Source organism: Chelonia mydas, chromosome 7 (assembly GCF_015237465.2).
Source record: "Chelonia mydas isolate rCheMyd1 chromosome 7, rCheMyd1.pri.v2, whole genome shotgun sequence".
Lineage (NCBI taxonomy): Eukaryota > Metazoa > Chordata > Testudines > Cheloniidae > Chelonia > Chelonia mydas.
The window spans coordinates 31018287-31045259 of NC_057853.1; the positions used below are offsets into that span (position 1 = coordinate 31018287).

A 26973-nucleotide genomic window follows, 5' to 3' on the forward strand; every position below is an offset into this window, starting at 1 on the left:
GATCTCCACTGATCCAGTAAGATTTCTGGACAATTTACTTGGTGAGAGTATGATCCATTGACCCACAGAGAAAAGCAGCTGTAGCCTATTAAAGACATTGCTTGGTAGCAACATAGGAAGCAGGTAAGTCTATTTTACCAAGGTTTATATTTTAATTGTATGGGGCCAGATTCTCAGCTCCATTGTAGATCTGTGCCTGTTTACACCAGCGGAGGATCTGGCTCATTGACTCTCCCTGGTTTTGTTAAATAGGGGCTTGAAGGGGAGTGACTCCAGATTTACGCTTGTGTAGCTAGGCCAGGTTGTGTAAATCAGCATAGCCCTATGTCTTTCATTGACAGCTGAGTTCAATTCTATACCTTGCCCCTCTGCACTATAGATACATGGAAACTCCCGCTGAGCTATGTGAAATTCCAAAATGTTGGCCATCTACACAACAAGATTTGCTCCACAGTGCAAAGTACATCAGGGTTGGAAAACTCAGATTTAAGGGCATATTCTACCTGGCTCTCCCTTGACATGCTTTCTCCAAAATTCCTCTTAAAATAGTTTTCTTTTTGCATTAAGCCCTCCAAACCAAGGGGAACTTTGCCTAACTAAAGAAATGAAACCCAACAAAAGATTAACTAAAAGTGCAGCAGAACCCTGAACAATCTACTTCTTGACCTGGAGCTCAGCTAGGCACAGCATTCCCAACCAAATTGCTCCATCGGGCTTCTGGGATTCACAATCAACTTGGAATTGTCTAGTAGCCAAAAGAGACTGTGGATTAGTTGTGCACGGAATGACCTAGAATTTTTGCATCTGGTTTAATTGCATGGATATTCTGATTAGCTGCTTATTTAATCAGCAGATTCTTAATGCAGCCAAATCGGCCGCTCGGTTGTAGGAATTCACTTTGAGCTATTGCTAGATCCATTGCAACTCTTTCTGTCTTTCCAGAGTAGACTGCAGCGTCTGACAAGACTGGGAGTGGATGTCTAAGCAAACACAAAGCTGTGCGCATCTGTGAGTAAACAGCAGTGGCATTCCTCTATTTACATCTGCACATTGTTTTGGGTGCGCATCTATTTCACAAAACAAGCACATTCAAGGTGTCAGAGTCTTCTGGTCTGGGGCAACATGACTTTTGCAGAACTTTTAGAGCAGGTCGGCAGTATGGGCCGTTTCCAAAGTATCCATGTCACATTACTGGTCCTGCCAATATTACTGATGGCCAGCCACAACATCCTGCAGAACTTTACCGCTGCTACCCCTGGGCACCACTGCCATATTGCCATTGTTGCTAACTACACTTGTGATGACAACTTTACTGACCTCCTGTATTGCCAGGAGCTCCTCAAGATCTCCATCCCTGTGGATGGGAACCAGCAGCCGGAGAAGTGTCTCCGCTTCATCTCCGCTCAGTGGCAGCTCCTAGACCCAAATGCCACAACAACCAATGGGACCGAGATGGACACCGAGCCCTGTATGGATGGATGGATATATGACAAGAGTGTTTTCACCTCCACCATCATCACCGAGGTAAGAAAGAGTCTCCTGGCAATGACTGGCTAGTGACTATGCTGAATCAGGTTGCTATCTGGTGACCACCAGCATAGTTTCATTGAAACCAACAGAGCTACTTTGATATCTGCCAGATAAGGATCTGGACTAGTATTGTGGTAGTACCTGGACACCCCGGACCCCAACATGTTGGGTGCTGCACAGATCCTGACCAAGATCAGGGCCACATTTTGCTAGGTTCTTCACAAACCTTGTCAGAGTTTGGGGCCCCCATTCTCACTATGACCAAGTTCGCTGGACTTGTCTCCCTCATGCTTTCTCACTGGGATGATGTTTTCTCTCCCGCTTGCAGTGGGATCTGGTGTGTGGCTCACGGACATTGAAACAGATGGCTCAGTCGATCTATATGGCGGGAGTCCTGGTGGGAGCGATTGTGTTTGGAAGTCTCTCTGACAAGTAAGACGCCTGTCTGTCACTTCACTTAGGTAGGGTGCAGGAGATGAATGCAGGGTGGGGGCGGGTAGTGGCCCAGTTCTAACAGTTTCCAGCTGTCTTTACCAGCACTTATAATCAGAGAGGAAAAATGGCCCAGTGGTTAGGGCACTCACCTAGAACTTGGGAAAACCTGGGTTCAAGCCCCTGTTCTGCCACAGACTTCCTCTGTGACCTTGTGCAAGTCCCTTACTCTCTTTGGGTCTGAGTTCTCCATCTGTACAACGGGGATTGTAGCACTGCCCTACCACAGTGATGGGGGTCATACTGTTTCCCCCAGAGTGATGACTGAGCACTCTAGCCACAAGTCTATCCTGCCTGTTAGCAGCTAGCCTTGGTTTTCTCTGCCACAGGTTTGGACGGAAGTCACTCTTGATCTGGTCCTGTCTGCAAATGGCCATCACCGGCTCTTGCGCTGCTTTCTCATCAAACTTTGCCATGTACTGCGTTTTCCGCTTCCTGACTGGGATGGCTCTGTCGGGGATCAACCTCAACTGCGTGTCCCTCTGTAAGTACCGACCCAAGCAAGCAGCAAGTCCTTTGGGGTCTTACAGGATGTTTCCATTAAGAGGAGAAGTTGATGATGAAGCCAGGTATTTCTTTGGTGCGTTCCTGGTTATTTACAATGTCTTGTTTCCCTGTTCACAGCAGGAAACAAACAGCAGGAGGCAGTTTCTTTGCTCACTGTACCAACCCTTTTCCAGCCAACACTCTGCCCAAAAAGCTCTCCTTCCTAATGTTTTCTCAGGGTCACACTGCCAGGACTTCTCTGGCTGTGTCACAGGCTTCTTTGTACCTGTCCTGTTATTGCTGCTTTTCTCACACACAAAGACACACACAACTGCATCAGTCCATGCTCCAGGCCCTGTGTGCTATATCACTGTCCAAGGAACCCCCATGGGCCACATGACTCAGCATCTGCTCAAGCCTTGCTATGTGCCTATGTTTTGGGTGGTGGATCCTATTGTTTCAGATATCTGGGTCCATAAAGGAGCTTGATTGTTTCTTACTTTTATCCTGAATGAAAAGTGGCAGTTATGCCCACCAGCTCCAACCCCCCAGCATAACAGTATCTTCCTACATTAAGATAAAGAGGATGTTGAGGAGAACGAGCATTATAATATAATGCATGTGACAGAGACGCTAGGTGAGGCGTTATTCACCCTTCAAACAGCTTATAGTCTGACCAGCAAGGTGGCCACACCTCAGAGCCCCAGTCATGGGTCAGGATCCCATTGTGCTAGAGTCCCTTTAAACACAGAACTAAAAGACAGTCCCCCCCTGCAAAGAGCTGCAGTCTAGAGCTGGGTGATATTTTTGAGCTGAAACTTTTTTCCATAAAACATTTCGTGAATTCATGTTGGTTCAGCCACATTGTTCACATCAAAAACAAATCAGAAAAAGTTGAAACGTTTTCATTTTTTTGGTTCAAAATGACTTTTCATTTCAAAATTTCCTTGAATTTTATATTTTTTTTAAATTCCAAAACATGACAAAACCTGTTGACAGGCAAAACAAAACAGCTAATTTAACCCAAAATGAGACCTTTTTCAACTCTCTGATTTGCCCAAAATTAAAAAAAAAAAAAAAAAAAAAAAAAAATTCTGGTTGGCCCAAAATGAATTTTTTTCTGTTTTTTTTTTCCCCTTTTTCTTTTTGAAGTTGCCACCAAAATGAAAAATCCATTATTCTCCCTGCTCTGCTAAAATTCCACTCACTTGTTTGGGGGTGGATTTAGGTGTGCAGGTGGCTTTGAAAGCTGGGATTGGTGTTCTCTGGACTTTGACGCTCTTCCCCCTTTTATCTCATCACGCAGCTGTGGAGTGGGCCCCCACTAAACTCCGGGCAGCAGTTGGCATGGTGACAGGATATAGTTACAGCATCGGGCAGTTCATTCTGGCTGGGCTAGCCTATGTCATCCCAGATTGGCGCTGGCTGCAGCTGGCTGTTTCGGTGCCCTATTTCATCTTCTTCTTCTACGGCTGGTAGGTGTCATTCCCACTTGTAAACCTTGCCAGCATGGGGACCTCCCTGTTATCCCTTGTGGGGACCAAGGGGTTCTGGAAGATATTCAGACTGTAAACTCTCAGACACGGGGCGTGTCTCTCACTGTATGTCTGTCCAGCACCTGGCACAGTGGGGGTCCCAATCTGAGGTTGCACTGATTGTGATTTTTCATATTATGGTAGCATCTAGAGGCCTCATCTGAGTTCAGGGTCCCATTGTGCTGGGTGCAACATAGACACACATTGAAAGAGAGGCCCTGTCCTAAAGAGCTCACAGTCTAAATAGAAAAGGGAAGAGTAATTATTCACATTTTACAGACTGCGGAGCTGATGCGCAGAAATATGGAGTGACTTGCCCAAAGTCACATGGGGCATCTGTGGTAGAGCAGGGAAATGAACCTAGGTTTCCAAAGCTAGTGTCCTACTCACAAGACCATTAGTATTATGGTAGCCCCTACAGACCAGGGCTAGGAGCTGTACAGACACTGTTCCTGCCCAGACATGCTTACAGATGCAACAGATGATCTTTGGGCAGAGAACCAGCTGGGAAGTGATTTGCCAAAGGTCACAAGACAGGCAGTTCTACAGCCAAGAAGAGAACCCAGCTGCCCTGCCTCCTAATGCTGTACCCTATCCATTAGACCACACTGCTTCTCAGCTTGCTCCTTTAGCCTGAACACTGCATCTATTCTAAGCACATAGAGACAGAGGAGATTTGAAATATTTCCTGAACTTGGGGTGACAAAATAGCAAGTGTGAAAAATTGGGACACTTTTTTTTTTTTTTTTTTTTGGGGGGGGGGTACTATAGTTGTGTATATAAGACAATATCGGGGCATTTGGTCACCCTGCCTGAACTGCAACAGACTCTTTCTGTATCATACATAGGTTGGGAGCCCCAGGTGTCCTGACTCTTGGTGTTTCTCAGGGTGAAAAGTATCCTGTTGTAATGAACATACAGGCAATTCTTTATTAAGCTGCTAGACAAACACAGCCCTGGGGTTCCCCTGGGTTTTCCACCCTGCACTTCCTGGTGTCACCACATGGGGTCATCATCAGCCCTGCCCTGCACCAAGGCCGATTGCGGGGAAGCTGGCTACCATGTGCCCTTTTGGTTCCAAACAGGTGGTTCACAGAGTCGGCCCGCTGGCTTGCAACAGCTGGCAAACTGAACCAGGCATTAAAGGAGCTGCAGAAAGTGGCACAAATAAATGGGCGAAAGGAAGAAGGGGACAAACTCAGCGTAGAGGTGAGGAATTGAATAGGCTAAAAGGGAGGCTGTAATACATGGAGCTTATCTGCGTGTCTCTCACCCCGTGATTGCCAGAGAGAGGACTGACACACACGAACACATCATAGAGCGAACTCATACACCCCTTCTCCAGAGGGGGAACACACACACACACACACACACACACACACACACACACACAAAGAGGGAAAGAGCTGGGCAAATAATGGATTTTTTCGGTTACTGGCAATTCCAAAAACTTGTGGAAAAAAATTGTTTCAGGTCAAACTGAAAACAATTTTTTTCAAAGTTTTTGGCAAATCGAAAGGGAAAATATTCAGTTCAGGCCAAATTTTCATTCACCATGAAATGACGCTTTTTTAATTTGAGCATTTTTTAACATTTACAAAAAATATTTATATAAAATTAAAGAAGATTTCAAAACAAAAATTTGCTTCAAATAAAAAAATCAAAACATTTCATTTCAAAAATGTAAAAATAAAACACTTCAATTTGGTGGGTGGTTGTTTGTTCTTAATTTTCCAAAACAATTTGGTGAAATTGACAAAAATTTGCAATTTGATTTGATGTCGCCAAATCTGCATTTTTCACTGAAAAAAGTTTCAGCCAAAACATTTTGTCCAGTTCTAGACAGGGACACATGAACACTTGGTGCCAAGAGGGTAATAAATATACACTCTCCCAAGCCCAGAAATCAAGTCATAGAGTCCAGCTATAGCTGTTGTGAAACAATAGCAATAAAGAATCCAAAAAAATCATATCCAGGCCTTAACAACTCCAGTAAAAGAGACAGCCAGGCGTACTGACAGGGTGATCCCCATAGAAATCTAGCACATGAATTGCTGTCTGGAAACGTAGGTTGCTAAGGGGATGTTAGAATGGGAGACCTTATAGGATGCGCCCTTCCAATCCGTAGGAGGCATTCAGTACTTTGCACAGTGCCCTAAACAAGGAGGCCTGTGCTATGCGTTGAAATAGCCCCACTGGAGGTTGCCCTTCCTGCTCTTTGCCGCTTCCCTCGGCTACCTGCATCTCCCAGTGGTGGCCAGGGGTATTGCAGCCTGAAGACTGGCTCGGCCGGTGACGGCACTCAGCATTGCAGCAGCTCCAGACCCTGGGTGTTTACACGGATAGCGAGAATACCCCAAGTCATAACGATAAGGATTTAAATAACCAAGAATTTGGGGAAAGATATAAACTCTCCGGTGTCTCTTCCCCACAGGACTTGAGAGCCAGCCTGCAAAAAGAAATGTCCGCAGCCAAGTCCACCCACACAGCTGCCGATCTGGTGCGCACACCGTCTGTACGCAGGGTATCCTGGTGCCTGTGCTTCGTATGGTAGGTGGGTTCATTCAGCTGCAGAGGGAGGCAAAGAGGGTGGAAGGGCAGAAAATAAACCAGGGGCTTTTGTTATGATGGTACGACCGGCTGAGATCCAAACGCTGTTGCTGCTGTGCAGTAGGACGAGACAGAGCCAGGCCCTACCTTCAAGAGTTTACAATCTAAGTAGACCAGAGGTAGGATTATTGCCCCCATTTTTACAGAAGGGGAACTGAAGCACAGAGAAACTAAGTGACTTGCCGAAGGTCAGACAAGGGAGTCTGTGACACAGGGGAATTGAACTGCGGTATCGCAAGTCTCAGGCCAGAGAGCATTTTACAGCACTCCCAGTGGCAACAGGAGGTACTGCGCTCTGCAGACTTTCCATTGTACCATGCATTTTTGTGCCGTCAATGACAGGTTCTCCACCAGTTTTGCCTATTATGGGCTGGCCATGGACCTGCAGAATTTTGGGGTCAGCATTTACCTCATCCAGGTGGTATATGGAGCTGTCGACATCCCTGCAAAGCTGATTGGTTTCTTCATGATCAGTTTCATTGGCCGGAGAGTCACCCAGGCTTCTGCTCTCATCCTAGCAGGGCTTGCAATCCTGGCCAACATATTTGTGCCACAAGGTGAGGTCTGGTGCACTATCGATCTGCATGCTCTGATTTTAATCAGCATGTATTAGCATGTATATACATTTAGCATACATATAATTTAATTAGCATATACGCAAGATACAGCAAGAGTAACGTTACAAGAATAGTCTATAAAAGCAACGTCTGTATATTAAAGGTGGTTGAAAATGTTTTCATTCAAACTGTTTTTCAACATAAAATTGGGGGATTGGCTAAATTAAGTTTTATGTGAAAGGCATCAGCTTCACACAGAAAATTTCAATTTTTCAGTAAAAAAAATGAACACCCATGGCACTTCTTCCCCCCATCCAAATTTTAATTCTGAAATGCTGGGGTCCCTAGCCAGACTATGTCTCCCATAATGCCATGCAGCTGCCATGACTCACCACATCCCATCTCTTTGCTTCCCTTTACTGGTCCCTTCTTATCATATCAAATATAAGCTACTTGTCTTCACTCTCAAGACTCTTCATAACCTATCCCCACCTGCCCTAACAGCTCTCATTCAGTATTAAAAGATCGACTTCAATCAATCAGCTTCTATCACCCACTTGTTACATTTTCAAACAAGCACCTTTGTGCTTTCCCCCATGCTGCCCCTCATGCTTGGGAAAAGTTCCCTGTAAGCATCAGCAAAATTAAGATCATATCTTCCTTCAAAACCCTGCTTAAAACTCCCTCTGCTCTGAAGCCTACAAAAAACTTGACAGTGGTTAGGCTGCTGGTGTGCTGAAACCACACCCTACCGTGCTTGCCAATAGTGTCTCATTGTTTCCTTGTGCTGCCCCATGGTGAACCAAGGGTCACCCAATGAAATCAATAGGCAGCAGATTTAAAACAAACACAAGGCAGGACTTATTCACATAACACACAGTCAACCAGTGGAACGCGTTGCCAGGGGATGTTGTGAAGGCCAAAACTATAACTGAGTTTGAAAAAGAATTGGGTAAGTTCATGGAGGACAGGTCCATCAATGGCTATTAGCCAAGATGCTCAGGGACACAATCCCATGTTCTGGGTCTCCTAAGCCTCTAACTGCCAGAAGTTGGGAGTGGATGACAGGGAAGGGATCACTCAGTAATTGCCCTGTTCATTCCCTCTGAAACGTCAGGTGTTGGCCACTGTCGGAAGACAGGATACTGGGCTAGATGGACCCATTGGCCTGACCTAGTATGGCCATTCTTATGTATTTATCTGTCTGTATCCATGTCATCACTTGTCTTATACTTAGATTGCCAGCTCTTTGGGACAGGGACTCTCTCTTTCCTGGCCCATGACTGGGGCTCCTAGGCACTATGATAATACAAATAATAAATAATATGGGGAGGCCACGGTGCATCCTGGAGATATAATCTGACCATTAAAAAACAGGACAACAATTAATTTGCAGTATAAAGACATTTTTCTTGGAAATTACTTTTTGACCAAAAAAAAATTCAACCTCTTGTAATTACTGACTCTTTTTACAGAGTTGGGGGGGAACTCGAGGACAGGGAGATTAAAGACTGTGTTTGCATGCCCACACTGTGCAAAGAGCTAAGTCCCAGAAGCACCTGCTGATGTCATCCTTTCCCTCTCCCTAGATCTGCAGACCCTGCGCACTCTTTTGGCTGTGTTTGGAAAGGGCTGCCTGGCTGCCTCATTCAACTGTGCCTTCCTCTATACAGGAGAGCTCTACCCCACCGTGATTAGGTATGTAGCTGCAAACGCCCATTAAGGAGTCCTACCTGGGCTGCTGGGCTGTGTTGCAGTTTTCACCCTGCATGATTAACCTCAAGGAGATGGCAATGACAGAATGACAGCAAGAGCTCTGGTCAGCTGAGCCACTGGGTTTCCTACAGCTGTTAGGAGATGCAAATCCAAATGAATCTATTGGATAAGGCCAGACTGAATGAATCAGCATACCTTGTTCTACTGCTTTCTGACAGGACATTGCAGGCAGGCAGGCAGGTTAGAGAGTAGATTAGATATGCAAGTTGTGAATAAACAACATGGAGATTTGTAGCTCAGAAAAGGCAAACCCAGCTGAGGGCAGGTTCCCAGTCCCTGACTGTTCTCTCTCCATGGCAGACAGACCGGAATGGGGTTTGTGAACACCCTGGCTCGGGTGGGCGGCATAGTGGCCCCGCTTGTGCAAATGACCAGTGAGTACTTACCCTCCCTGCCGCTGATCATCTATGGAGCTGCCCCTGTTGTATCCGGCATCGCCACCTGCTTCCTACCTGAGACCCGTAACATGCCGTTGCCAGACACCATAGAGGACATCGAGAGGCAGTGAGTAATTTCTGTGACTATTACAGACAGCTAGTGGAGAGGCTAGGGCAATGGGCTGGGGCTCAGAGACCTGGGTTCTATTTCTATCTCCACCAGCCTGAGCTTAGGCAAGCCCCTTCCCCTCTCTACGCCTGTGTTTCCCCTCCCACCCTTTGTATATTTAGATTTTAAGCTCTTCAGGGTCTGTCTCTTAGTGTGAGTCTGTGCAGCGCGTGGCACAATGGGGCCCTGACCTCACCGGGGTCTGTGCAGCACCCAGCACAACGAGGCCCTGATCTCAGCGAACATGTGTGTAATCAGGTGTTGTCAGTGAGCGGGGTTCAGTTTTCAATCGGGTCCTTCAAAAAATGTAAACACCCGCTTGAGCCCCAACCCAGAAACCTGGAAAACTGTATACACCACCCTTGGCACCCTTGATAGGTAATACTTTCCCACTTGCAAGCACTGAGTGTAGGGGTTAATAAAAAAAGTTTTATGAGGATGGGGGAAGGGGACAACAGAACTAACTTGAGAAAGCCAGCAATTAATTAATCCACACTGTTAGGTAAGACTCTCCCCCTCCCTTGGGTATTTTGGCAGTAATCCCAGCCTCAGGCCTCCTTTCACAGTTGTAAAAAGAAAAGGAGGACTTGTGGCACCTTAGAAACTAACAAATTTATTTGAGCATGAGCTTTCGTGAGCTACAGCTCACTTCATCGGATGCAAAAGCTTATGCTCAAATAAATTGGTTAGTCTCTAAGGTGCCACAAGTACTCCTTTTCTTTTTGCGAATACAGACTAACACAGCTGCTACTCTGAAACCTTTCACAGTTGTGAGCAGCTCAGACGTTCCAGCCACTTCCCTTCTCAGCATCATCAATCACGGTTTGCTGCCCGGGGCTGGTGGAGTCGCCGTACTGCCTGGGCTGCTCCAGTGGCCTGATTTCAGCTTTGCTTGCTAGGCAGAAAGGTCTGCAGCAGAATCCCTCCAATACATGTCTGCTGCTCTGTAGAGCTTCAGCCCAAGCCCTGTCAGCACCAACACACTGCCTCAGCTCAGCCCTGGTCTCGGCCTCAAAGGCACCTCAGCTCTACTCCCCACCACTGCACCGTACACCATCTCAAAGCCAGTTTAGTTCAACCCACAGCTAGCAGGAGCCGTTCTCTTTCTTTTCTCATGAGGCTCCCTTACCCAACGGTGCCCGACTGTGGTGTCAGTCAGGGTGACCCCCTCACCCAGCATGTCTGGTGCTGTTCACTTGTCCATTCATTTCCTAGCAGGGTCAATAGCATTTTATTGCCCCCAAACTCAAAACTTAACTATATTTTAACCAAAATGCCCCAAATTAGCACAAAGAAAAGGAGTACTTGTGGCACCTTAGAGACTAACAAATTTACTTGAGCATAAGCTTTCGTGAGCTACAACTCACTTCATCGGATGCATGCAGTGGAAAATACAGTGGGGAGATTTTATATACACAGAGAACATGAAACAATGGGTGTTACCATACACACTGTAACGAGAGTGATCAGGTAAGGTGAGCTATCACCAGCAGGAGAGCGGGGGAGTAGGGGGGAACCTTTTGTAGTGATAATCAAGGTGGGCCATTTCCAGCAGTTGACAAGAACGTGTGAGGAACATTGGGGAGGGGCACGGGGGGGGGGGGAGAATGAACATGGGGAAATAGTTTTACTTTGTGTAATGACCCATCCACTCCCAGTCTTTATTCAAGCCTAAGTTAATTGTATCCAGTTTGCAAATTAATTCCAATTCAGCAGTCTCTCGTTGGAGTCTGGTTTTGAAGTTTTTTTGTTGAAGAATTGCCACTTTTAGGTCTGGAATCGAGTGACCAAAGAGATTGAAGTGTTCTCTGACTAGTTTTTGAATGTTATACTTCTTGACATCTGATTTGTGTACATTTATTCCTTTACGTAGAGACTGTCCAGTTTGGCCAATGTACATGGCAGAGGGGCATTGCTGGCACATGATGGCATATATCACATTGGTATATGTGCAGGTGAACGAGCCTCTGATCGTGTGGCTGATGTGATTAGGCCCTATGATGGTGTCCCCTGAATAGATATGTGGACACAGTTGGCAACGGGCTTTGTTGCAAGGATAGGTTCCTGCGTTAGAGTTTTTGTTGTGTGGTGTGTGGTTGCTGGTGAGTATTTCCTTCAGGTTGGGGGGCTGTCTGAAATGAAGCCTGCTCCATTTGGACATTTCTCTTTCCTCATCGACAGATGCTGGCAGAGACCTCCCATCCCATGGTGCCCTGTCCATCTGGAGCTCTTAAGCAGCTCTGGACTACTCTTCTTCCTGTTCACAAACTGTTCACAACAGTCAGCTCCCGCCTCCCTAGGGCTTCAGGCCACAAGGATTACATGCATAACACTCTGCACAGGGGGCCCCAATCTCAGCCAGGGTCTGTGCAGTGCCTGGCGCAATGGGGCCCTGATCTCAGTTGGGGACTGTGCAGCTCCTGACACAATAGGGCCCTGATCTCAGTCGGGGTCTATGAAGCACTTGGCATAGTGGGGCCCTGATCTCAGTCGGGATCTGTATAGCACTGTGGGGCCCTGGTCTTGGTTGGTGTCTTCAATGCCATAATGCAAAGTATGGGCCATAGGGAAGGAAATCTTTTCATCACATGACATGCCCAAAGTCACCCAGTGAGTTAGTGGCAGGGCTGGGATTGCCATCAGTTCTCACTCCCTCATCCTGTTCTTTAGATCAGCGCTTCTCAATGGTTTCTATATCAAGACCCTGCAGCTGGCATCTAGCCAGGACTGGAGCTGGTTGTGAATTTTCCAAATTTTTTTTGGTTGGAAAATGCCAATTCGTCAAAACCAAAACTGTTTATGGGAAAGTGTCAGTGTTGGTGAATTGAATTTATTCTTTAAAATAAATTTGTCGACATTTTCAAAACAAAAATAAAGTGGTTTTCTGGTTTGAAATGACTTTCCGCTCAGAAATTTAAGCTAACAGTAAGAAAAACAAATTAAATAAGTAATTTGGTCAAAATCAAAACAAAATGTTTCAAAATTATTGAAATGAAACATTTTAATTGATTCAAAATGATTTTTTTTTCAGTTTTTTGATTTATGACAATTTTTGAGGTTTTGACTTTTCATCCCAATTGGGGACAGGAACATTTTTCAAAACTCAAAAATATTCATAGGACATGACAATCATTCCCCCTGCTCCTGCCCGAGCCAAGACCCTGACTCCTACATGGGAAGGAGAAGCTGATCTTGACCCTTTGACGCCTGTTCTTTGCTCTCCTGGGGACCACAAGCCCAGGGCCTCTAGGCTGAGTCCATGCTGCATTATGCGGGTTGGGGGGGATAAAAGAGGGATAGTGTAATTCACAGAGCTATTGGGAGGCTTAGCTAATCCCTATTTACAGAGTCATGACTTGTTGTGATGAAAAGATTAAAAGAAATGCAGAATCGTTATATAATCATGGGGTCTCTTCTTATTCCCTTATAGGAGAAGGTCCAGAGTGATTACAGATGTAGGACGGGAAGACAAGGTTCCGCTGAAAGCTTCCAGATTGGAACCGCTCAAGGAAATCATTTGAGAGGAGAAACTAAACAGACTCTAGGTCTTGATACCAATTAGTCAGATTAAAATCAAACACGCCCGCATGCTTTACTTGCTCAGGATCAGAGATTGCTTCTGTGCAAGGGGTATTCATGAGATGTTATGTCAGCCTTTTGTATCCACTTTCAGAGAAGCTAATAAAGTCAACTGTGCCTCCAAAGGTACAAGCCATGGTTGCCAACATGAGGCGGAGGTGTGAGACTGGACACAGCGTTGGGCGGGGAGTCACACAACCTGGATTCTGATCCTGGCTCAACCATTGACACTGGACTTATGTCTATTGCTTTTCCCACCGCAAAACCAGTGTGACCAAACTGCACTGATCCAGTTGGGTCCCAAATAACTGTGTCTATTTAATAGGGCTAGCCAGAAAACAGGAATTCTGTTTAGCACAATAATTTCAGAGGTTTCATATCAGAACAAAACCAAGACCTTTCAAAACGTTTCATGAAAACAGAGCGCTCCATCCCAGAAGAGCCAATAGCTCAGGCAAAGTAGCAACCTAAACCTTGTTCTTCTGCACCCCAACCAAGTTCCCTAACAACCAGGATAGCAAGTCAGCCCTTCTCACACTCTGCAGGGACTTGAACCTGATTCTTCATCACAGGTGAGTACTCTGGCCACCAGGCTTTTCTGGGGTGGGCCTCGCTCACGCTATCATTTTGATCAGAAATTCCATCCTGCACCTGAGAAACCCTCCCGACAAAACTTTGGTCGAAACCAAAAAGTTTCGGTTTTGACCAATTGGCAATTTTCCACAGAAAATTCTAACCCAGCTCTTCTATTTAGTACATGTAGCCATTCAAAGCCTAGCTACATAGACACCATTGCTCTGAGTGGCTTTGAAAACACAGAACACAGCGAAAGCCTTTAGAGGGACCACAGACTAGTTAATTCTGCCCTATTCCTGTACTACACTCTGCAAGTCACTTCCCCACTCCGTGCCTCAGTTTCCCCTCCCACACTTGGTCTATTTAGATTACAAGATTTTCAGGGCAGGGACAGCACCCTACATAGTGGGATCGTGACTTCTTATTGCTCCTGAAATATGCATAAAAACATACCTGTTTAGAGGAGGTTCTGCACAAAGGGGTTCTGAGTATGGTAGAAACATGGTTACAGTCCAGGGCCGTGCTGCCATGCAATGAGAGAGCTTATCGCTCAGTAGTTCATGTATCTCCCAGACTCTAGCTTCCCAGGCTGACAATTTGCATCAGACCCATAGGGGAAGAACAAATGCGGGTCCAAAAAGGAAGTGTTTAACCCGGTCCACAATCAAGCCACACCCACAAATAAGCCCCACCCTCTTGAGATACCCATGTCACTCAAAGTCAAGGTGACCATGTTTCCAATACCTCCAGCCAGGGCTTTTATATGGCGATGTTGTATTAGGGTCATATGTGAGACAAAGTTATTCATGTTACAGGAGAGCTCAAAGGCCCTAACAAGAAGAAGGGCCCCATTGGTTAGGCACTGCACATACACGTAGCTAGGGCCAGCCTTTGCCCCAGAGAGCTCACCATCTGAACAGACAAAGGGTGGGAGAGGAAACAAACATACAAAAAGAGGAAGTGACTCACCCAAGGTCACACACCAGGCCAATGGCAGAGCTGGGACTACAACTCAGGTGAGTGTCGTATTCACAAGACCATGTTGCTTCTAAAAAATGCCCTGTGCTGGCATCATTGCTAGAGTGGGTCAGAAATGGGGGTGGTTCCAGAGGGAAATTTTGACATTTGGCGGAAAAGCAGGGATTCGAACCCACAACTCCCAAACCCCTGGTTTATGGCCTGACCAGGGGAACATCACAATCACTTTCCTCACATGTCAACTGCATCCCAAACGCTTGTCCCACTGCACTATTAGTATCATAACAACGTGAGGCCCCAGTCAGAGATCAGGGCCCCACTGCAGTAGGGATGTGGAATAAATGAGGACATTCCTTGCTACAAAGAACTCATAGTCTTAGCATAGGACAAGAGACAACAACTGCTTCCGCCAAGGAACAGGCTACAGGGCAAGAAAAATGGTAGATGTTTCAGTTACAGCTCTGGATTGGGACCTTTTGGGGGGTCAATTCCCACCTCCCCAGAGACACCGTGTGTGACCTCAGACAAGTCGCAGAGGGTAGCAAAAGCTCGTAAGTTGCATAGGAAGGAAGTCCCGTTTTCAGAAGTGACTCAAAGACTTAGGAACCTGAGTCCCCGTGACTTTCATAGAAACTTGAGCTCTTGAGCGCCTAACTCCCTTTTGAAAATGAGACTAAATAATTTAAGTCACTTGAAACGCTGAGTGGAGCAACTCTGAGATACCTTTAAGACTCTGGGCTTTAGTTCCCCAGTTTCTCCATCTGTAAAAGAGTGCTAATAAACCTTCCTTTGACTATTTGCATCGCGAGCTCTTCAGACCAACGGCTGTCTCTTACTAAGTGTGCCCAGCACAGTGGGACCCTGATCTCAGTCAGGGTCTGTGCAGCACCCAGCATGACAGGGCCTGCATCTCAGATAGTATCAGCTGGTTTCTGGCAGCATCTGGCATAACAAGGCTTTGATCTTGGTCAGGGTCAGTGCAGCACATGGCACAATGGGGCCCCAATCTCGGTCAGAGTCTAGTACAATGGAGCGCAATATCTGTCAGGTCTGTGCAGTGCCCAGCACCTGCGAGGGACCCACTCTTGGTCAGGGTCTGTGTAGCACCTGGCACAATGGGGCCTTTAGGCACTGCTGTACTACAAATTATAAGTACACAAGGAGAAGGTAAGAGTAAGACAATCATGCTTAGGAAAAAACACTGCATTCACAGCACACCAATTCCCTGGCAATTGCTCCAATGGCTCCGGGTGAATATTTGTTCCAGATACTAACATCTCTTGTGAATAACTGACTACATCAAAGGATATCTACTTGCTGGACTGCCTTTTACACTCACCTGATGCTGTTACCCAGGACTATTGCTGTTACTCTCAAGTACTGTGTGTATTACGGTAGCACCTAGAAGACACAACCAAGATCAGGATTGCAACATTATTTATTATTTGTATTTATTTCTACTGTGGTAGGGCTGAGGAGCACCAGCAAAGGACCAGGAGCCCATTGTGTTATGCATTAGACCAGTGGTTTTCAAACTGCGGGTCGTGACCGAGTACTGGGTCGCGGAACGTAAGGCAGTGGATCACAGCGGCTCTGGTCAGCACTGCCGACTGGGCAATTAAAAGTCCCGTCAGCGGTACTGCCCAGCTATCTGTTCTGACACTGCACTGTGTTCCGGAAGCAGCCAGCAGCAGGTCCGGCTCCTAGGCGGCGGAGGGGCCACGGGACTCCACGCGCTGTCCACTCCCCAAGCACAGGCTCCATACTCTCATTGGCCAAAAACAGGCCAATGGGAGCTGGGGGGATGGTGCCTGCGGGCGAGAGCCATGCGGAGCTGCTTGCGCACCTCTGCCTAGAAGCTGGACCTACTGCTGGCCACTTCTGGGGCGCAGCGCATTCCGCGGTGCCAGGACAGGCAGGAAGCCTGCCTTAGCCCCCCCACTGAACCGCTGACCAGGAGCCGCCCAAGGTAACCCTGCGCCCCAATCTCCTGCCCCAGCCCTGAGCCCCCCCCAAACCCGGAGCCCCTTCCTGCATCCCAAACCCCTCATCCCTGGCCCCAGCCCAGAACCCTGACCCCCTCCTGCACCCCAACCCCCTACCCCGGTCCAGAGCCCCCTCCCACACCCTGAACCCCTCATTCCCAGCCCCACCCACAGCCCTCACCCCCATACCCAAACCCTCTGCCCCAGCCCTGAGCCCCTCCCATACCCCAAACCCCTCATCCCCAACTCTGTTGGGTCACGAGCATCAACAATTTTCTTCAACTGGGTCGCCAGAAAAAAAGTTTGAAAACCATTGCATTAGACAAACACAGAACAAAGAGGTGGTTCCTGCTCCAAAGAGCTTCCAATCTAAGAGCAGACAAACAATGAGGCAACCCTGTCCCAGTTTAAATAGACAATGAAAAGAAGTGAATTGCCCAGCAGCAGAACCAGGGATAGAAGCCAGGTCTGCTTTCCCTAAGCCAGTGCTCCAGGCACTTTCTTAACCTTTCCCCCCAGCCATTCTCTTTGTCCTCCCCTCTCTCCCATGGATTTATGCTCTGTTTCTGCCCTGTCTTTATCCAGCAATTTGCCTCCACATGGACCCCAGCACTCCTCCATCACCAGCCAGCTTCGATGAAGCGCATATGGAGTTCGAGCCTCAGCTGATGTAAACTGGCGTAACTCAATTGTCTTCAGTGGGGCCAAGTTGATTTACTGCAGCTCGGGATTTGGTCCCATGAGTCATCTTTTCAGCAACCAGCACAATAGGCCCCTGCTCTTATTCGGGATCTGTACAGCATCTAGCACATTGTGCTCTGATCTAGATCAGTGTCTTTGCAGCACCCAGCACACGGGGACCTGGATCTAAATTGGGGTCTGTGCAGCCCCCAGCACAATGGGGGCCCTGATCTCAGTCGGGGGCTGTGCAGTGCCTGATACAATGGAACAATAGTCTTAGTTGGAGCCTCTAATAGTAATGCCAATAATAATCAACCAGTGCAAAGCAGGCTTGGTGCCCTTGTGTACTGGAGGCCTAATGCCTTCCTAACACGGCCCTTTGTCCCACATTTACTGGATCAGTAGATTTTGTCTCCCTTTCCCTTCAAGCTAATCCTTCAAACCCAGGGTAGAATTTTAACCCAAGTAAGATGATTACGGTTTACATAACCCACACACGCACCCATTTAACCCAATCAGTTCCCTAAGGCTAAATATATATATATATATATATATTACTCCCCCCATCCCCCTGCCCCCATTACCACCACTACACACGCACAGTTTCCAGCATCCCAGAATGAAACAGTCCAACTGAGGTGATCCAAGTTCACACCACAGGTTGCTCAGATCTTCTTCCAACAGACTGGTATCCCTGCTGAGACCCCAGCTCTTTGGGTGGATGCCAGATTGATAGCGGTTTCAATGTTGTAGGCAAAAATTTAAAGGGAACTTTCTTCTGAGACAATGAGACTAAACTTTCCCATGCAGCCGTCCAAGTTTTGCTTTTCTCCTGTAGGAAGCGCCTGGCTGTAGCTGTCGTGCTTTGACAGATCTCTAAGAGAGCAGGAACTTTTGTAGGAGGTACCCTTTCCAAATGCAGCTCTGTTTGTGAAATTCATTTAAGTCCTCAGGAGGCGAGTTAACGGTGGATCTGTTCGGCATGACTTTTGCCGAACTCCTAGACAGCATTGGCGGCATGGGCCGCTTTCAAATCATCCATGTCGCTTTACTTGTTATCCCTGTTTTAATGACAGCCTCTCATAACCTCCTGCAGAATTTTTCTGCTGCTGTTCCAGGACACCACTGCCAGATTCGTGTAGCTGCCAACAGCACGGGTGGTACAAACGTGACTCAAAGACTGAGCACCAAAGATCTCTTGAGGGTCTCCATCCCGATGGATGGGGACTGGGAGCCGGAGAAGTGTCGCCGGTTCGTCACCGCCCAGTGGCAGCTCCTAAATCCCAATGCAACCGTTGCAAATGGGACAGAGATGGAAACAGAGCCATGCACGGATGGGTGGACCTACGACAAGAGCATCTTCACCAACACCATCATTATGGAGGTAAGGAAGGGCCTAAAGCACTCACCGTTGCTCAGAGAAACCTTGCATTGCTTGGGTGTAATTGATCAATATTTACATCTGACTGCACAGGAGCAGGAGGAAGTGTGGTCCAGCCAGGAAACTGTGACTTGGGTTCAGTTCCTGTCTCTGAACCATTCCTACTCTGTGACCTTATGCAAATTATGGGATTTGCCCAGCTGGATCATTCCCAAGGTCCATTCAGCCCAGTCTCCAGTCTTGGACAATGGCCAGCACCAGATGCTTCAGAGACTGGTTTAAGAACCCTGCAGTAACCCCATGTGAGATACCCTGTCCCATACATAGGCCTCATCCTGATCTTTAGTAGTTGGAGATCGGCTCAAGCCCTAAAGTACCAGGTTTAATATCCCTCCCAGAAGCCTTGTTGTTGCTGTTATGATTACTCTGGATGGTTTTGATATCCATATAAATATCTAATCCCCCTTTCAATTTTGTTAACTTCTTCCCCTCAATGACTTCATGTGGCAGTGAGTTCCACAGGCTAATCCCACATCATGTGAAAAAGTGTATTTCCTCTCATCGGTTTTGAACTCCCATCTTTTAATTGCATTGAACATCCCCTTGTTATGAGACAGGAAGAACAGATGCTCCTGATCTGCTGCCTCTCTCCCACTTGTAGTTTTATAGACTTTTATCCTGTCCCCTCTAATTCATCTCCTTTGCAAGGTAAATGATCCCAGTCCTTTCAATCTCTCTCCACAAGAGAGTTTCTCAGGCTCTTGGTCATTCTTGTTGTTCTCCAATGAACCCCTTTTAGTTCTGCAATATCCTTTGTGAGATGCGGTGACTAGGTCTGCACCCAGCAATCTCTTCATCTCTCTGTCCCTCACATTCCCATATAAGTAAAACATGGATAATTCTTCCTTTCTCCCACCTGTGTCTATTTGGAATGTAAACCCTTAAGGGTGGGGGCTATCTTTTACTGCGTTTGCATGTTGCTGGAGCTTCTACCTGCTGCTAGAACAGAAAATAATAATGTCATATATGATGAGATACTGTAGGTCTCCATGCCGTCTCTGCTCCTATTATTTACTGACAATTTGTCCTGGGAAGGAACATTCAGATTGTAAAAGGAGATTCTGGTAACTGTTTGCCAGATGGTAAGAGATGGCTGTAGCTGGATATAATAAAACTCAGCCCTTCCCATAATGCAAAGAGCTTTACAAACTTGCATCCATTGCTATGAGCTAAGTGTGTAGTAGTACCATTATCTCAATTTTACAGATGGGGAAACTGAGGCACAGGGAGGTGAAGAGACTTGCCCAAGGTCACAGTTGTGTCAACCATAGAGCTGACTACAGAACTCAGGAGTCCTAGGCTTACAGTCCTGCTCCTGTAACCCCTAGAATCACACAAGCTGTCATAGAACCCAGGAATCCCAGTCTTAGTGCTCTAAGCACTAGAACACTCTCCTTCCAAGCGCCAGGAGCAGAACCCAGAAAACCTGATGCCCACTCTCTGTTTTAACCACTAGACCCCATTCCCCTCCCACAGCTATAGATAGAACCCAGCAATCCTGACTCCCAGCCCCCCGCTCTATCCTACTAGACCCCACTCCTCCACAAGAGCTGGGACTAAAACCCAGGAGTCCTTATGCCCAGCCCCTGCTTTAACCAATACACATAATTCCACATCTTGGAATTATGACCCTCAGTGCTCTGCACTAACTACTAGGCCACACCATGCAGCTGCAGAATAGTAAATACCCAATACTGAGATGGTGATTTATTCAAATATCCACCAGTAGTTATATCACTCACACATGTGACCTCATACAAGCCGTGAGCCACCCCCTTAACAAATCCACTGACACAGCAAAGTACTGTTTGCTTGTTTAACCAATGCTGAGCTGCAGGACTGCACACAGAGAAAGTTCCCTGCCCTTGACAATTCTCAGATTGTTGGTTAGTTAAATATTTACTTGCAATTTTAAAAAAAATATAAATACAAAGCAGGGATTAATTTTATTTGAAATGTAACCTTATTTACCAAATGCAAATGGCCAAATCCTGGTGCCAATAAAATCATTATTTTTATTAAAATATCTGTAGTGCCTAGAGACCCCAACTAAGATCAGGGCCCCTATTGTGCCAGGCGCTTCACAGACCATGACTGAGTTCAGGGCCCCCTTGTGCCAGGTACTGCACAGACCCTGAGATGGGAGCCCCCATTGTGCCAGGCAATGCACAGGCACAGAGAGAGAAACAGTCCCTGCCCTGAAGAGCCAACAATCTAAAAGACAATGGGTGGGAGGGGAAACAACTTACTCAAGATCACACAGCAGGAGAGCCCACACCCGAACCCAGCTCTCCTGAGTCCCAGACCAGCACATTATCACTAGGCCACCTTTCCTCTGCTTCAAGGGTTTCTGGTGCTCAAAGCTATTGGTGGGGCTGCCGGAGCACAGGCAACAGCTCTCATAGCCCCTGGCTCTATGCCTCCTCCCTTTGCCACCTGCAGTCCTGTAGCCTGAGACAGTCCACCTCCCACTGGTAGCAAGCAGTACTGCACCCTGAAGTCCATCGACTGCCTAATACAGTCATTACATAACTGCTGGGGATAATTCCCCTGAGCCCCTAGTGACCAGCCACCCCAGCTCTCCATTATACCTTTGTCTGCTAAATTAAATACTCCCCCATCCATAGCACTGGCTGTTTTCTCCTTGCGTGGGTATGAGCAGCTTGTTATGACAATGTCTTGACCACCTTTCCTCCCCCGCCTGCAGTGGGATCTGGTGTGTAACCTGCGGACACTCGGACAGATGGCTCAGTCAATCTACATGGCTGGGGTGCTGGTGGGAGCGCTTCTGTTTGGAAGCTTAGCGGACAGGTGGGTCTTTGCAAGGCTCTTCCTTCTCCCCGCTCTGAGAGCAGCTGCAGGGGCACAGAAAGCAGCAGCCATGGGGTGAATGGTATCTGCTGGGGCTAGGGGCAAAAGTTCAGGCAGTGAACTGAATGTTTAAATTTTGACTTCAGAGATGAGGGATGTGGAGGTTGGGGTAGAATAATCCCAGAGTCTAATAGCCTAGTATGTCCAGATGCATAGCTGGTGTAAATCAGCATCACTCCCCTGAACTCAGTGGGGCCAGATCCCTAGCTGGTGTAAATCGGCACCACTCATTGGTGCCAATAAGCATTTTTCTATTGTATTCAACGACCATTGGATGAGGCCCATTTATACCAGCTGAGGATCTGACCCATGGCCTGGCAGTTGCTACATTTTCCTTTGCTTATGTTCATCCTCTTCCTTCTAGCTGCATTCCCTCTCCTTGCCTGATCATGCGCCCATTGAAGTCAAAGGCACGACTCCCATTGATTTCAATGCTGCAGTAGCCCTTGGGAAGCAACTCCTCTCAGTGCTTGAGGTTTACCCTTTCCCTTACACTTGAGATGCTGATCCACGTCCCCTTGTAGTCATTGCTTAGCCACATTTAACTCATTTACAGCCTTGCCTTGTGGGTCAGTCCCTCCAGAGCCCTGGTCATTTGTGCTTGCTCTCCCCTGAACACCTTACAGGCTATGTCAGAACACACAGAGATTAGATAAAATAGATCATCCATGTCCACGTGCCCAGGACTGAATGCAGATTGCCAGGTGCGGTCGCATCAGTGCTGTCCCCACCTATCTTCAGGGCTCTGTGGCTCTGCATATACAGGATTCTATCAGTCACCAGACCCAGCACAGCTATTAACATGCCTTCCTCTGCCACAGGTTCGGGCGGAAGGCTCTCCTGAGCTGGTCTTACCTGCAGATGGCTGTCTCGGGCACCTGCACCGCCTTCTCGCCCAATTTCACCGCATACTGCATCTTCCGCTTCCTTGTCGGGATGGCCCTTTCTGGGATCATTCTCAACTGTATGTCACTGGGTAAGGGACCTTCTTCCACTGCTCCGTGGTTTTAACCTGGGAAAATTAGCCCTTGTTATAACTACCTGCATTACAGTTGCTCCTAGGAGACCCCAACACAGCATGCACATTATTTCTGGTATTACAGTAGCACCTAGAAGCCCCATTCTGGTGTGTGCATAATTAACAGTATTACAGTAGCACCTTGATGACCCAGTATAGTGTGCATATTAGTAATATTACAGCACCTGCAAGCCCTTACGGAGATCAGGGCCACATTACGTTGGACAGGTTATTAGTAGTATTACAGTAGCACCCAGAGGCACTAAGTAAAATCAGGGGCTCATTACAGTGTGTGCAGTATTAATATTACAGAAGCATCTAGAAGCCCTGAGATCTGGTCCCCATTGTGTGCGGCACTGGATGTCTACCTCCCTCTTGGTGTCTGCTGTGCAGAGGATATAACTCTGCTCCAGCCACAGAGCCCTGCTTAACAAACAGCCACCATCTTAGTGACTTGGGGCTGGGAACTGACCCAGAGAACCTCCGAGCGAATGAGTTCTTTAGCTCAGCCTATAGAGACCCATGCACACAGCTCTAGGTGACATGTGCACACAGTGAGACTGTCCTGGCCCCAAAGAGCTTATAATAGACAAAGGAAGAATTATTGTCCCCATTTTATGGACTGAGGCTCAGCGGGGTTTGATTTTCCCACCATCACACAGGGAGCATGTGCCAGAGCCAGGAACTGAACCCAGCTCACTTGAGTCCCCCTGAGAGGCCAACCTACCTCTCAAGCCCCGGCAGCCCTCATTAACTGGGAGAGCTGTGAAGCTGCTGTCCCACTTTTCATGGCCCAGCCCAGCCAGAAGACAAGACACAGGTCCCTGGTATGCAGTGTGAATGATCTAACAATCCCCCACTTTTCGATTAGCGCCCGAGCTATCAGTGGCCATGCAGAGTAGGGGCTGCACAAACACAGAACAATAGATGGCTCCTAAGTAACCTACTTTTTTTCATTTGGGATTCTCAGTGTCCTTGTTTTCCAGACAAATGCCCAGATTCCTCTTTTGAACGCTGCTAAGGTCTCAGCCTCAAGGTAGTCTTATGACAGTGAGTTACGCAGGCTAATGGTCCATTGTTAGACAGGACTCCCAGCATTGCTTTGCAGCTATCCCTTCCCTCCAATGTCTGCTTTTCGTTTTTGGATGCTGTTTTCCTGCTCTTGTTAGTTTTGATCTGGCCCCGGCATACAAATATTTATCCCTGTGTTTGCACGCATCACTTCTGCTTATATGCAGCCTGAGTCAGGAGGGTGTCTCAGAGGGAGCCCAGCATGGTAGCATCACTGGATTACAATAATAATACTTTGCAATTAAGGACATGTTAAAAAAAAGTTTGTTTTGGAATTGTGGGTGAGGGTTTGAGACAGTCCTTTCTAATATTAACGGTGCTAAAACAGTAATTGTTACGCTAGCATCTCAAAGTTCTGACTGAAACTGGGGCCCCCATTCTGCCAGGCACTAAACAGACCCCAAGATCAGGGCCCCCATTGTGCTGGGTGCTGACAGACCCTGACTGAGATTGGGGCCTGCATTGTGCCTGGTGCTGCATAGACCCCAGTCAAGATCAGGGCATCCATTGTGCTGGGCCCAGTCCGTTCACATAGTGAGCAACAGTTCCTGTCTTGAAGAGCTTTAAAATACACAAAGGGTGAGAAGGTGGAGAGGGAGACAAAGGGTGGTGAACTGAGACCACTGCCTACTGTGGTGACCAGTCTCATTGTTTCTTGGTGTTCCCCCCATCTGTCTTTCTGCATCCTTCTGTTGCCTCGTGTCTTATATTTTAAACTCATCTCTTTGTTCTGGATGTATACAGCGCCTAGCACAATGGGGTTCTGGTGCATGATTCCTAAGGCTATGTTTACACTGGCAACTGAACAACAAAAGTTTTGTCTTTCAGAGGTGTTACCCCCTTTTCCCCCCGAAAAGACAAGTTTTGCCACAACAAGCATCAGTGTGAACAGCACATTGTTGGCAGGAGCAGTCTCCTGACGACAACGCAAACGCTGCTCTTTGGGGATAGAAGTTTTTTATCGGCAAGAGAGCTGACAAACAGCAGCTACACTGAGCAACTTTTAGCAGCATGGCTGTGGTGACACAGCCATATCGCTTAAAGCTGTGTAGTGTAGGCATAACCTAAGCACTACTAAAATACAAATAAGGTATAGAGGAAACAGAAAGTGTCTTGCCCAACTTCATGGAGAAATTCTGTGGCAGATCCAGGAATGGAACACCAGTGCCTTAAATACCCGTCTAGTACCTTAATTACTGGCCACCCCTGCCTCACATTCATAGCTCAGCATCATTTTAACCCTGAAGGACAGCAAAGTTCCTCACCGATTAGGTGGCACCACTGAGATCTTAATCCATGCCCACAGAAACATTCCCACATGCCTCCAAAACCTGTTCACTTGTGCAGCATATTAACTAGAGATGTAGGAATAATTGATTGTTTGGTTCAGTGGCTGAACCAAAAAAATTTGTTTACATTGTTTCAGGGTGATACAAAATAGAAATTTTTCTGTTTTTCTCACCAAAATGAAAAACAAAAATTCATTTTGGATCAAATGAAATGCTGTGTTCAACCGAAAACAAATCTTTTTGGGAGGTGGGAGCTCTTTGGTTTTTCATTTTGTGCATTTCTGGATTTTTATTACACACGTTGTGGCTTTTTAAAAATAAATCTAGCTAAATTTCTAAACAAAACATTGTTTTAAAACAAAGAGTTGAAACAAAACATTTTGAGTATCGGGGGTAGCTGTGTTAGTCTGTATACACAAAAACAACAAGGAGTCTGGTAGCACCTTAAAGACTAACAGATTTATTTGAGCACAAGCTTTCATGGAGTACAATCCCTCAGACAGAGACAAACACCTACAAGATCTTTATCAAGCATTCTTAAAACTACAGTACCCACCTGGGGAAGTGAGGAAACAGACTGACAGAGTGAGATGGGTACCCAGAAATTACCTACTACAGGACAGGGCCAACAAGAAAAATGACAGAACACCACTGGCCATCACGTACAGCCCCCAGCTAAAACCTCTCCAGCACATTATCAATGATCTACAACCTATCCTGGAAAATGATCCCTCCCTCTCCCAGACCTTGTGAGGCAGGCCAGTCCTCGCTTACAGACAGCCTCCCAACCTGAATACTCACCCAAATACTCACCAGCAACTACACACCACGCCACAGAAACACTAACTCAGGAACCAATCCCTGTAGCAAACCTCGTTGCCTACTCTGTCCCCATATCTACTCTAGCGACACTGTCAGAGGACCCAACCACATCAGCCACACCATCAGAGGCTCATTCACCTGCACGTCTACTAATGTGATATATGCCATCATGTGCCAGTAATGCCCCTTTGCCATGTACATTGGCCAAACCAGACAGTCCCTATGTAAAAGAATAAATGGACACAAATCAGACATCAGGAATGGTAACATACAAAAGCCAGTGGGAGAACACTTCAATCTTCCTGGACATTCTATAACAGATTTGAAAGTAGCTATACTTGAACAAAAAAACTTCAGAAACAGACTTCAAAGAGAAACAGCAGAACTACAATTCATTTGCAAATTTAACACCATTAATTTGGGCTTGAATAGGGACTGGGAGTGGCTGGCTTGTATAAAAGCAGCTTTGCCTCTCCTGGAATTGACACCTCCTTATCTATTATTGGGAGTGGACTAGTTCCACCCTGATCGAATTGGCCCTGTCAACACTGGTTCTCTACTTGTGAGCTAACTCCCTTCCCTTCATGTGTCATTATATAATGCCTGCATCTGTAATTTTCACTCCATGCATCTGAAGAAGTGGGGTTTTACCCACGAAAGCTTATGCCCAAATAAATCCTTTAGTCTTTAAAACATTTTGACCTTTTCAGAAAAAAATATATTTGGCAGGGCGGGGCAGGGCGCAAAGCTATTTGCTGAACTCAAACTGAATTTGCAAATAGTCAACCTGAACCTGCATTTTTCAGCAAATAAACTGTGTGTCCAAAACATTTCGCCCAGCTCTAGTATTAACCCCTCTGGCGTGGGTGCCTTCCTTTCCAGTTGTTGAGTGGGTGCCAACCAACGTACGGACCATAGCCGGCACAGTGGTGGGATACTGCGCCACCATCGGGCAGATTGTTCTTGCAGGCTTGGCATATGCCCTCCCGGACTGGCGCTGGTTACAATTCACTGCATCAATGCCCTTCTTCATCTTTTTTCTCTATTCCTGGTAAGTGCATTGCTGCATGTTGATAGGTTCACAGGCCTAGATTCTGATCTCACTTTTAGACACAGGGCTCAAGCATGGG

General features: G+C 46.9%; 2 protein-coding genes and 1 long non-coding RNA gene across 3 annotated transcripts in view; 2 read left to right on the plus strand and 1 right to left on the minus strand.

Moving 5' to 3' along the window:
- LOC102938940 (solute carrier family 22 member 6-B) lies at positions 1-18522 on the plus strand. Its single transcript, XM_007070331.4, has 12 exons — positions 1-123; positions 943-1524; positions 1859-1962; positions 2352-2506; positions 3815-3983; positions 5129-5252; positions 6478-6593; positions 6996-7210; positions 8800-8908; positions 9287-9490; positions 12963-13683; positions 18428-18522. Exons 2-11 carry the CDS (start codon positions 1123-1125, stop codon positions 13051-13053), a joined length of 1689 nt encoding a protein of 562 aa, XP_007070393.2. The 5' UTR covers positions 1-123; positions 943-1122; the 3' UTR covers positions 13054-13683; positions 18428-18522.
- The window catches only part of LOC122466681, a 63037-nt gene continuing 41760 nt past the window's right edge, over positions 5697-26973 (minus strand). Inside the window, exons 3-5 of the long non-coding RNA XR_006292383.1 lie at positions 22499-22655; positions 7063-7185; positions 5697-6611 (exon numbers count right to left, since the gene is read on the minus strand). This is a non-coding gene — a long non-coding RNA (uncharacterized LOC122466681). The remainder of the gene's footprint in view (positions 6612-7062; positions 7186-22498; positions 22656-26973) is intronic.
- Positions 18118-26973, plus strand: part of LOC102938721 (solute carrier family 22 member 6-A-like) — a 20313-nt gene continuing 11457 nt past the window's right edge. The window contains exons 1-4 of the mRNA XM_007070330.3: positions 18118-18715; positions 21480-21583; positions 22465-22619; positions 26726-26894. Coding sequence (XP_007070392.2) covers positions 18314-18715; positions 21480-21583; positions 22465-22619; positions 26726-26894 — 830 coding nt within the window. The 5' untranslated portion in view covers positions 18118-18313. The remainder of the gene's footprint in view (positions 18716-21479; positions 21584-22464; positions 22620-26725; positions 26895-26973) is intronic.